This window comes from Molothrus aeneus, chromosome 3 (assembly GCF_037042795.1).
Source record: "Molothrus aeneus isolate 106 chromosome 3, BPBGC_Maene_1.0, whole genome shotgun sequence".
Classification (NCBI taxonomy): domain Eukaryota; kingdom Metazoa; phylum Chordata; class Aves; order Passeriformes; family Icteridae; genus Molothrus; species Molothrus aeneus.
In genome coordinates, this window is record NC_089648.1 from 111505521 (window position 1) to 111517400 (window position 11880).

The 11880-nt window shown below is 43.2% G+C and overlaps 1 protein-coding gene across 2 annotated transcripts in view; it reads left to right on the forward strand.

Annotated features, from left to right (window-relative positions):
• The window catches only part of FBXO16 (F-box protein 16), a 49545-nt gene that overhangs the window by 28742 nt on the left and 8923 nt on the right, over positions 1-11880 (forward strand). For both annotated transcript variants that reach the window (XM_066547638.1, XM_066547637.1), the window contains exons 6-7: positions 705-910; positions 7096-7183. In XM_066547638.1, the coding sequence (XP_066403735.1) occupies positions 705-910; positions 7096-7183 (294 nt within the window). The remainder of the gene's footprint in view (positions 1-704; positions 911-7095; positions 7184-11880) is intronic.

The following is an 11880-nucleotide window of genomic DNA, read 5'->3' on the forward strand; positions in this document are numbered from 1 at the left end:
AAGTTGATAGGTTAAGAAACACTTATAATGTATTTTAATTAAGAAATACTTGGCTTCTAATTGTGATGGCATGAATTATAACATCTGTATTGTCTCGTCCTTCACATGAGATTCCAAATAGAATAAAAGTTTTTAAAATGCCTCTCAGTTGCCCCATCTTTGGGTCAGAAAAGGGCTTAATCCAACAGTGACCCATTGTCCATCTTGGGTACAGCCTTGACCAGGCCCTTGCACTGCCCAAGATGCATCCTTGGAAGGCCTTGTTAATAAATATTTGTTTTATTTCTCTAACCCTGTCTGGTCTCTGTTCTAGGTAGCCTCCCCAGCCATCACACCTCCTCCACGGGTGTTCATCCCCACTGGGAAAACTGGGGGGTCTGGCTCCCAGCCCCTCTGCCTCGTGATCTTTTTGGGGATCCTCCTGGCCTGAATTCAAAGCTCAGCTCTTTAATTTAAAGCAAAGCCTGGCTTTAAATCAGGCTCTCTGTAGTTGATAGAGAGAAGCTGATGCAGCTCAACAGCAGCTCAGCTCATCTTCATGTGGATTATAGGGCTTGGGTGCCTCTTTCTGCCACTGACCACAACGGTGCCCACAGAGACCAAAATTTTGAGTTAATCCCCAATGATTACAACTCTAAATTTATCCCAGTCTAATTTTCATCATAGGCTAAAACTCATTTTCTTTTTTCCACCTCCCTAATTAGACTCCTTCCAAGGACGAGTTCATCGTTATTGACGTGCAACCAGTAAAAAGCAACGTCCCAGAGAGGAAACTTTCTGTGGCAGGGCTGGGGACGAGCAGGGGGAAAAAGGAGCTCCCTCCTTGGCGCTCATCCGACAGGAACCCCACGGACACCATCCGCTACAACTACCTGGACAACCAGCACCCCATCGAGCAGGCCAGGCAGGCGTAAGAGTTTCACATTTTCCATGTCCCTCTCTGCCTGTTCTGGTCACAAACCCATTTTCCTGCTCTTTTTTGGCTTTTTTTTTTTGGATGGGTTTTGGGCCAAAGTTGCCGCTTTGTGTCCTCTCCACACAACTCTTGTAGTTATGCCTCAGTTCTGTATTCAGAACTGAGCTCAGGGTGGAACTCCTGGGGGATGTCGCAGAGCTGGAACAGGAGGAATCAGGCCAAGGGTTTGTTGGAGAGTTTTTCAAATCAACCTGCCAGGCTGAGAGGAATGTGTGGGTTTCACAGGGGCAGAGGAAGAATGAATGAATGGTGATGAAATGTAATTCTGTCTCTGGGAGGATCTCCTGGCTGACAGGAGGTTGGGATGATTCAATTGCAGGGCAGGTGTAAGAGGATGTCAGGGCATGGAGGTGATGAATGGTATTTGTGTCTGCTCTGCCTGCATCCATCTCTTCCTGGGCTCCCAGGATTATCCACATGGGGAAAAAAAATTGGCATTTCCCTCCCAAAGCAGAGCTTTGCACTGTTAGAACTGCCCCAGGTTTTCCTTTGGCACCTCTGGCATCAGAGATTTTCCAAACCTCGGATCCAGGGTCAGTTTTCTGTGCATTAACAAGCCCAGGGAGGGTGTGGCAGTGACCTGTGGGAAGAGCTCACCCTTTTCTTGTGTAAATCCCTGGAAATGCCACCTCTGACACTTCCCAGGGGTCACCTCAGCCCAGCTGGTGTGACAAGGATGAGGCTGCCATTAATCCAAGCCTGGCAAAGAGGCAATGGATCCTCCTGAGCATTCCCTGTTTTCTGTGGGAACCCACAGCCCGAGCAGGAGATTCCTCTGGGCCGTGCCAACAAAAACCTTGGGAACCCACAGAGCCACGACAAAAAACAAAAAACACCCAGGTTTTGTTTAAATAAATACCAACCAGAGCCAAGATTATCCCTGCACTCAGGAACAATCAGCTCAGGAATTACCCCAGCCAGGGATTGTTTGGCCAAGCACTCTGGGAGCTCCTTCCCAAACCCACCGGGAGCTCCCCGAGCAAAAGCCTTTTATGAATCACGTTTTAATCCGCGTCCCCTGCTCCTTGGATGTTGCACTACTTCAAAGAGCTTCCCAGTTTCCACCTCACCCTCTTTCTGTGGGATGTTTCCCAACTCCAACACCACTTTTTGGGTCGCGTTCTTTGAGGTTTTTAAGTGAGTATTTGCACTGAACTTGCTTCCTGCTGCAAACAAACCTGGTGTTGTTTGGCAGCTGTGCTCAATGGTTTTGTGTAGCAGCTCCCAGAGGTTTCTGTGAGGTTCAGGATTCTGCTGTGCCATTTCTGGGAGGTTCAGGATTCTCCTGAGCCATGAAAAAAAGTGGGACAAGACTGGTTTGAAGAGTTTAAAAGTCGCCTGTCCCAGCATTGAGCAGGTGAAAACAATTCACCTGAAATAATGAAACAGTAAATAATAAATACACTCCCTGTTCGCCTCTCCCCAGTGAGATCCCAGCCCGTCTCCATTAGTGGGGAATGTTTTAATGCCAAGTGCTCCTGCAAATCTGCCATTTATCCTCAATTACAGAGGATTATTTTGAGGAGAGAGAGGAATTCTGTGAGATTTGCCTGTTTATTGAGGATCTGCCTTTAATATCCCTTAAGCTGCAGGTAATTGCTGCTGCTCAGGCTCATCTGTGCTGATTATTCAGCAGCACAGGTGCTGCACCATTTCAGGTGCTGACCCAGCCTCCCACTCCCACAAGGATGTTCTGGTGCTTCTTTTGCAGGGACGCTTTGCTGTGCCTTCCCAAAAATCCTCCCACTGAGGTTCTGTGGGAGGACTTCACCAATTTTGGGAATTGGGAATCAAGGAAATTAATTCTGGGGCTGTTAGAGCACGGAAAAAATATCATTATTCAGTTCTCCAGCTGCATCCCTGAAGTGTCACACCTTGAGCGTCCCCCAGGTTTTGGTGGGAGTGGCAGGAAAATATCACCGTGGTCCTGGTGCCCCTTTGGGGTGCCAAATCTTGGTTTGGAGCCTCCCAGGAATCCACCTCAGACCCTGCCTGACCAGGGCTCAGCTTGGAAGGCAGAACAGAATCCCGAGATAAAAATCTCCCACCCCGCCGGCGATTCTCCTTTCAGATGCGCCGGATTCCAGGAGCTCAAGGGCAAAGCAACCTCTCCTCATGTAAAATGGATGTTCAGGAGGAAGGAGAGCGCTGTAAAACGAGACTCTGCAACAATAGAAGCGATTTCCAGGGGTTTGCCAAAGGGAATCCGGCAGGGAATAGCTGCGGTCTGGAAAGGAACAGGGGTGTGGGGGTTTCCTTCAGGACGTGGCAGAACTCGCAAAAACCCAAAGTGATGGTGGAGAGAAAAGGACTGCAGGGAGCTCTTCTAGCCCAGCACCTTGACTGAGAATCCCTGAGCCAACAAAACCTTTTTTTCCCATTTGAGTGCCTTGGAAGCTGTGGAGAATTCCTTGTGAATAAACAGGATCACATCAAAGGAATACCTGACGCCACCATCAAAGCAAGGTGTGAGAGGAGTCACTGGCTGCTGCCTAATCTCCCTAATTCCAGGTTGGATTTTGCAGAATTTAAGAGGTAATCCGCCAAAAATAAGTTTTTCCTAACTCTTGGGCCTGGTTAAAATCTCCTCGCAGCTCGACCTCGCTCTGCAGTTGTTTTCTGGTCCAAAGGGAGAGGAGGACTCTGCTGCTCATCACATCAAGATGAAATATTGACATTTAAATGGCAGAGTTCATGGAATTCCAGAATGGTTTGGGTGGAAAGAGACATTAAAATTCATCCAGTTCCAACCCTGACACCTTCCACTGTCCCAGGTTGATCCAAGCCCCAATGTGCAACCTGGCCTTGGACACTTCCAGGGATCCAGGAGCAGCCACAGTTTCTCTGGGAATTCCAGACCAGGACCTCCACACCCTCACAGGGAAGGATTATTTTCCTAATATTTAATCTAAATCTCTTTAAGTTTAAAACTGCTCATGGAAAAAGTCACTTCTCGTCATCTGTGATGACGAAGAGTTTTCATCTGTTTCTTGGCTGGCCTTTTGAGTCATCAGCTGCCTTCTCCCTCCCACAGCAGCACCAAAACAAGACTGCTGAGAATTCCTAGCAGGGAACTCATCCTTGTTCAGCCAAAAAAAAAGAGAGAAATACAGGAAGCAGAAGGAGCTGCAGTCAATTCTCAATTAAGCAGTGCGGTGGAAATGGAGTCCTCTAAGTGGGAACACAAAACACATTCTGCAGGCTATGAGACCATAATTGGCTCTTTAGCTTTGAAAAACAGATCAATACATTTCCAGACAGCAGCTGGGCAGTGCTCACTGGGGAGAACAACAACTCTGGCCCATAGCTGGGGAGTGCCTAAAAGATGGGATTCATTTGCAATCTGCATCATCACTGAAACCTATTTTTTGTTTCTGCTGGATTTCTTTGCTGGTTGCTCAGAAAGGCAGGAGTTTGTAGCCTAAAAACTGTGCCCAGGAGTTCAGTGAAAACCCCCCTGAGGGAGTGAAGGAGATGGGACAGAGATCCTAAATAAGTTTCCCTGGGAGGTTTTGGATTTAGCTGGGACAGTGTGGGAAAAGCTTCCCAGTCACTGAGCAGGTAAATTAAGAACAGCAAGGACCAGACGTGCAGCCAAGGGAGTGGCGAGGTGATAGAGAGGAGATGCAGACAGGCTTGCATTACAAATTGCCTGGAAGGGGTTATCAAAACCCCTCAATAGAATTATAGCTGTGACTATTGGTGTTGTCATTTATCACAGCCATGATTTCTGGTAGGTCTGGTTTGTTTTCTGCCTGAATTGTCCAAGCAGCTTTTTGTTGTAGACAAAAAAAAAAAACAAAAAACCCCAAAAAACAAAAACCAAACCCTCCAGAGATCAGCAAGGAAGGATTTGCCTCTCTGGGCACAAAGAAATATTGCATAGGGGAAGTGAAAGATTTTTATCTGCAGCGAGTTAGGAAATTTTTCTGTGGGGCTCCGATCTGCCTCCAGAGGCCCAGGAGGGCGTTTCTGTCGTGCACAGTTCTGCTGGAAGGCATCTGCTGTTTGTGCTGCTGCTTGCCAATAAATCAAAAGATTTGCCTCCCACTTGATGATGAATAATGAATTCCAATTCCACCGAGAGCGCTGGAGCCGCGCCAAGGCCGCGGCCTCGCGCCTCAAGACAGGGCCCTGCTCCTTCTCACGGCCACAACGCCACGTCCTTCCCCCCTCCCCTGCTCGGGGGGGATTTATGGCCACGAGCTGCCTCTAAAAAACAGTTGCATATTGTCCTGGAGTGTTTACCCGACGAGAAAATAATTATTCCGGTTAATTGTTCTGCTGGGAGCAGGCCCCCCGCTCCTGACAAAGAGGGAATTGCTCGCGTGAGAAGGACTCGCAGCAGCCCCGTCCTCCCGCATCCCCTCGCTCCTCTCTCCCTCTTCGCGCTGCTCAAAAGCCAGCCCAGCTCCCTGTGGCTGTGTGGGAATCAAAAATATTCCTTAAGGGAGGAAAAGGGGGTGAGAAACAGCAATTCAGCACCGGGAGTGAGACCTGCCGTCCTTTTTCCTCTCCCTCACTCCTTCTCTTTTCCTGACCTGGAGCTGGGGTTGTGGGGGTGACCTGACACCACGATTTGGACACCAGAACACAGCAGCAGATACCTAAATTTACAGTAATAATTTACACTAATAATTTACAATGATATTTTACAATGGTATTTTACAATGGTATTTTACAATGATATTTTACAATGATATTTTACAATTATATTTTACAATAATATTTTACAATAATATTTGCAGTCACAGGGCCATGGCTGCATTCTACCCCAAGGTCACATCATCATTTAGGATGGAAAACACCTTTAAGAGGAAAAGGGGGTGAGAAACAGCAATTCAGCACCGGGAGTGAGACCTGCCATCCCTTTTCCTCTCCCTCACTTCTTCAGTTTTCCTGACCTGGAGTTGGGGTTGTGGGGGTGACCTGACACCACAATTTGGACACCAGAACACAGCAGCAGATACCTAAATTTACAGTAATAATTTACACTAATAATTTACAATTATATTTTACAATGGTATTTTACAATTATATTTTACAATGATATCTGCAGTCACAAGGCCAGGGCTGCCTTCCACCCAAAGGTCACAGCATCATTTAGGATGGAAAACACCTTTAAGATCACCAAGTCCAACCACTGCCAGGTCCACCAAAATGACCAATTAATTCCCAGCTGGAATATTTTGGATGGAATCTTCTCCCTTGGTTTTTGGGGTTTTTTTGTGTGTTTATAAACAGGTTGTGGTTTTCCTCAGTTTCCTATTTGAAATAATGCTGGATTTGACTTTATGCTCCTGGACTGGGATGAGGGAATACTGGACATGTGCTGGTGGTGTAATCCTGGTTTTTTACAGGATAAAAGCTGTTTTAGAGTCCATTCCCACCCTTTATATCCATGGTTTTGTATTCCTCCTGCGCTTTTTCACTGGGAGAACCCCTCAGAGCTTCTGCTTTAAAATTCCAGATTCCATATCATGGAATTTGAATGTGGAATGAATGCCTTTGGATAATGAATCTGCCTGAGTGCTTAGAAATAATCATGCCTCAGAGTCTGGATTTTACTCCTGATATTGAAAAAAAATGTGGCCCCTGGCCATATTCCAGTGCAATTCACTGAATTTTCACACTCTGGAATATTCTGTTCTGCCAGTTAATTGTGCTGAATTTCATAGCAGGTGCATGAATTAATACCAAAAATATGCAAACACATGTGTAGAATTATTTGGCTACAGCAAACAGTGAATAAATGTTGTTGGAGGGGCAGCCCCAGCCTTTTTTACACTTCAGGTCACACAGACTTCACTGAAAACTCCCAAATCGATTCAGCTCAACTTAATTTCCTGTGGATTTCCCCAAGGAGCTGTAACAATCTTAGGGAGACTTAGCTTAAATCACTGAGTCCTGAGTTTATGTTTGAATGCCAGAATTTATCACAGCTTTAAAATAAAAAAATCAAGTTCCCACCTTCCCCTGGGCCCCGATCGTGCTCTTTGGGGCAAGATAAAAAATGTGTTATCTTTTCAGGTGGCAACATCCCAAAGGAATTGACTTTTATCGCCCTCAGGGCAGCAAGTGCAGGGCATTTATTGAAATTACTGCGTTCTGCTCTGCAGGAGGAGGAAGGGAGGAGGGCACACCCCGGACCTGAGCAGGCAGGAGGCCCAGAGGAAGAAGAGAGGAGGATCCGCTGGGCTCCGGAAGGTGAAATCCCTGCAAGTGTCACCAGGGGGGATTCCAGCAGTGCAGGCACCCCCAGGGATGCTGGAGCTCAGAGATTTTCCCTCAGGGAAAAATCTGGGAAGGAGGAGGACACCAAACCGGCCCCCCCCCCGGGCTGGCTGCTCTGAGGGAATGATCCCAGACATGGCTGTGGGTGGGAAAGGGACGGCACTGTCAGGGCAGAGATGACCCTGTCAATTTATTCATTTATTTACATGACCCTGTAAATGTATTAATTTATTTACATGACCCTGCCAATTTATTCATTTCTTTACAGTGACCCTGTCAATTTATTCATTTATTTACAGTGACCCTGTAAATTTATTCATTTATTTACAGCGACCCTGTAATTTATTTACAGTGACCCTGTAAATTTATTCATTTATTTACATGACCCTGTAAATTTATTCATTTATTTACAGTGACCCTGTCATTTATTTACAATGACACTGTAAATTTATTCATTTATTTACATGACCCTGTAAATTTATTCATTTATTTACATGATCCTGTCAATTTATTCATTTATTTACAGTGACCCTGTCATTTATTTACATGACCCTGTAAATTTATTCATTTATTTACAATGACCCTGTAAATTTATTCATTTATTTACATGACCCTGTAAATTTATTAATTTATTTACAATGACCCTGTAAATTTATTCATTTCTTTACAGTGACCCTGTCATTTATTTACAGTGACCCTGTAAATTTATTCATTTATTTACAGTGACCCTATAAATTTATTCATTTCTTTACAGTGACCCTGTAAATTTATTCATTTCTTTACAGTGACCCTATAAATTTATTAATTTATTTACAATGACCCTGTAATTTATTTACAGTGACCCTGTAATTTATTTACAGTGACCCTATAAATCTATTCATTTCTTTACAGTGACCCTATCATTTATTTACAATGACCCTGTAAATTTATTCATTTATTTACAATGACCCTGTAATTTATTTACAGTGACCCTGTAAATTTATTCATTTATTTACAGTGACCCTATAAATTTATTCATTTCTTTACAGTGACCCTGTAATTTATTTACAGTGACCCTATAAATTTATTCATTTCTTTACAGTGACCCTGTAAATTTATTCATTTATTTACAGTGACCCTATAAATTTATTAATTTATTTACAATGACCCTGTAATTTATTTACAATGACCCTGTAAATGTATTAATTTATTTACAGTGACCCTGTCATTTATTTACAGTGACCCTGTGAATTTATTCATTTATTTACAATGACCCTGGAATTTATTTACAATGACCCTGTAAATTCATTCATTTATTTACAATGACCCTGTCATTTATTTACAGTGACCCTGTAAATGTATTAATTTATTTACAATGACCCTGTAATTTCTTTACAGTGACCCTATAAATTTATTCATTTATTTACATGACCCTATAAATTTATTAATTTATTTACAATGACCCTGTAATTTATTTACAGTGACCCTGTAAATTTATTAATTTCTTTACAGTGACCCTGTAAATTTATTAATTTATTTACAGCGATCCTATAAATTTATTAATTTATTTACAGTGACCCTGTGAATTTATTCATTTCTTTACAGTGACCCTGTAAATTTGTTAATTTACTGTGGGGTCCGGAGGTTCAGGAACATCACAGCATAACCAATATGATCTAGTGAAGCCAAATTTCTTATCCCTAAAAAGACTATATTTACAATAAATCTCTTTATTGGATCATCTAATTTCTCATGCATCTTGCTGTGGTCATCTGGCCCACCCATGGCTCACTTTTTTCTTACTTTCCCAAGCTTGCTGTTACAAATTTGCTGAGTTTTAAATTTATTCATTTACTATGGAGGTTCAGGGACGTCACACCATAACCAGAGTATGTTCCAATGAAGCCAAATTTCTTATCCCTAAAAAGATATTTTATTATTTTATAATTTTTATTATATTTATTATATTATATAATTGTTATTATTATATTTATAATAATCTTTATAATAAATCTCCCCTGTCCACGTGTCTCTAGCTAACACATGATTGGTTAACCCTAGAGTTCACACATCTAAATTAGAATGCTGATTGGATCATCTCATTTTTCTTGCTGTGCTCGTCTGGCCCACCCATGGCTCACTTTTTTTCTTACTTTCCCAAGCTTGCTGACAAACTTGCTGAGTTCTGCTGCCTCCTCTTCTTGTCTCTTTTTCGAGGATGTACCCAGCCCATTTCTGAATATGTCCATTATCCATTGTTTGTGTCCATTGTCCCGGCTGGATTGTGCATCGGCTGAATGTGGCCATTGTCTTGCAAGAACTCCTCAATCTGCAAAAAACTCTCAAATTTACCTCAATTTACCTCTCCTCTACCCCCCAAAAATCCCTTTTCATGCTTTTTACAAAGTGCTGCCCCAGTTCTTCCGTGACTTTTGCAACCCTTCCCAAAATTTCACCACTTCGTTTGACGTTCGTTGGTTCTGCACGCCCCGAGCCCGAGCAGCCCCAAACCTTAACACTGAGAGCTCATTGTGCTAAAATAGGACATCCTGCCATGAAAGGAGCCCAGGGAAGGCATTCCAGAAAGCTCCACGGGCTCTGGAAACAAAGAGGCGGCAGGAGAAGGCCGCGCTCAGCGGCTCTGGGCGCAGACCTGGCGCTCCCCGAGCACGGAGGGCAGGCAAGGCCTGGGAGCTGAGCTAGAAAAGGGTTACAGAAAAGAGAGGCATTGTCTCCCCGATGGGGAGGCATCCTCCTGACCCAAATCCAGCCTCGCGTGCAAGGAAATGGATTCTGGCACTGCTGGGGCACAGAAAATGTCATTACTGGGCCTCTGTCTCGGGGCCTGCACGCTCGGTGTCCTCACACTGGCAGCCCTTCACTTCTTTTTGCCAGGCTCAGGATTAAAAGCTCCTGATGGTATTTCTTGTTTGGACTCAGAAGTTTATTGGTTTTTATCTATTTTACAGCCTCAAAACCCCTGAGTTCTGCAGCACTTGACTCTAACAAAATAAAAATGGAGCCCTATCTCTCCCTCTCCAAGGCCTTTGAAGGATAAATTTTCCAGTTAAGAAATGACACCTGAATTATTTTTACTTTTAACCCAATAACCAACCACCCATGGCCTGCAATGTGGGCTTTTTTATCCAATTACACAAAACCACCCAAAACCATGGAGAATAAGGTGAAGAAGGACCAACCTCTGCCCTAAACCCTCCATCTTGTTTATATATATATATTACTATATTCTAAAACTTCAAACTCTAAATTTTCCACCATGTGATATTACACATTTCTATTCAAACTCCACAGCCACAATCCCAGTTCTAGAATTAATTAATTTAATTTTGGAAGCTTTCTCCACGGCCTCAGGTCAAATGCAATGTTCTCCTGCCAAAAAGTCACAGAAAATCTAAAATTCTCAGCATCCAGGGCTCCAACAGCCCACCAGAACTTCCCAATTTTGAGTTGTTTTATTGCCAGGCCAGCAGTGGAAGGAGCTCAGCTCAGGGTAAAAAAAATAAGTGAATTTGGTTTTCTCTCTCTGGATTTTAAGCAAAGTTATGTGATCTTCAAATTAATTAAGCTGCAACTCCAATCAGGAAGCATTCGAGTGATAAAAAATTAGAGAATCGTGGAATTGCTGATGTTCAAAAAGATGTTTAAGATCATCCCCTGCCACCACTGATCCGTGTCCCCAAGTGTCACTTCCACAGGGATTTTTAATTCCTCCAGAGATGGGGACTCCACTGGAGCCCTGAGCAGCTGTGCCAGGGCTGGGCAGCCATAAATGAGCACTAAAAACAATAAAACTGAGGTTAAACCAGGCTGATCCCTTAGAAAAAATAAAAAAAAAAAAAAAATTCTCTAGGTATAATCCAAAATTAATTTCCATTTCTTATTAAAGGTAGCATTGGGAAACCTGGTTGAAATGAAAGGCCTTTGAAAAGGCTCTTATTTAATCAAGTCTAAATAAAGAAGCTTAATGTGCAAATCTTTCAGCAAATCCTTAGAAGAAGAATAGCCTGGGATGAAAGAAGAAATGCCCAAGGCGAGCAAACACCGAGCTCAAATTAAAATGAAACCCTCAAACAGATCAATGATCCAAGAGCAGGGTGTAGGTGAGAATAAAGAATATTCCAGCCAACAATGAAGATGTAAAAAGGGGTTATTAGATGGAGCTCCCAGCTCAGGAGGCTCCACCAAAATAAGAATAAACACCTAATTAAGGGGACATCCACTGGCTCCAGGTTTCCATGTGCTGAATGGGGAAAAAAAATAAGAATAAAAACTTAATTAAGGGGACATCCACTGGCTCCAGGTTTCCATGTGCTGAATGAGGAAAAAAAAATAAGAATAAAAACTTAATTAAGGGGACATCCACTGGCTCCAGGTTTCCATGTGGTGAATGGGGAAAAAAAATAAGAATAAAAACTTAATTAAGGGGACATCCACTGGCTCCAGGTTTCCATGTGGTGAATGAGGAAAAAAATTAAGAATAAAAACCTAATTAAGGGGACATCCACTGGCTCCAGGTTTCCATGTGGTGAATGAGAAAAAAAATTAAGAATAAAAACTTAATTAAGGGGACATCCACTGGCTCCAGGTTTCCATGTGCTGAATGGGAAAAGCTGGGAGGGTCTGGGCTTTGTTGCTAATCATGGAAAGCAGAAAATGTGGCCAGGCTGGCT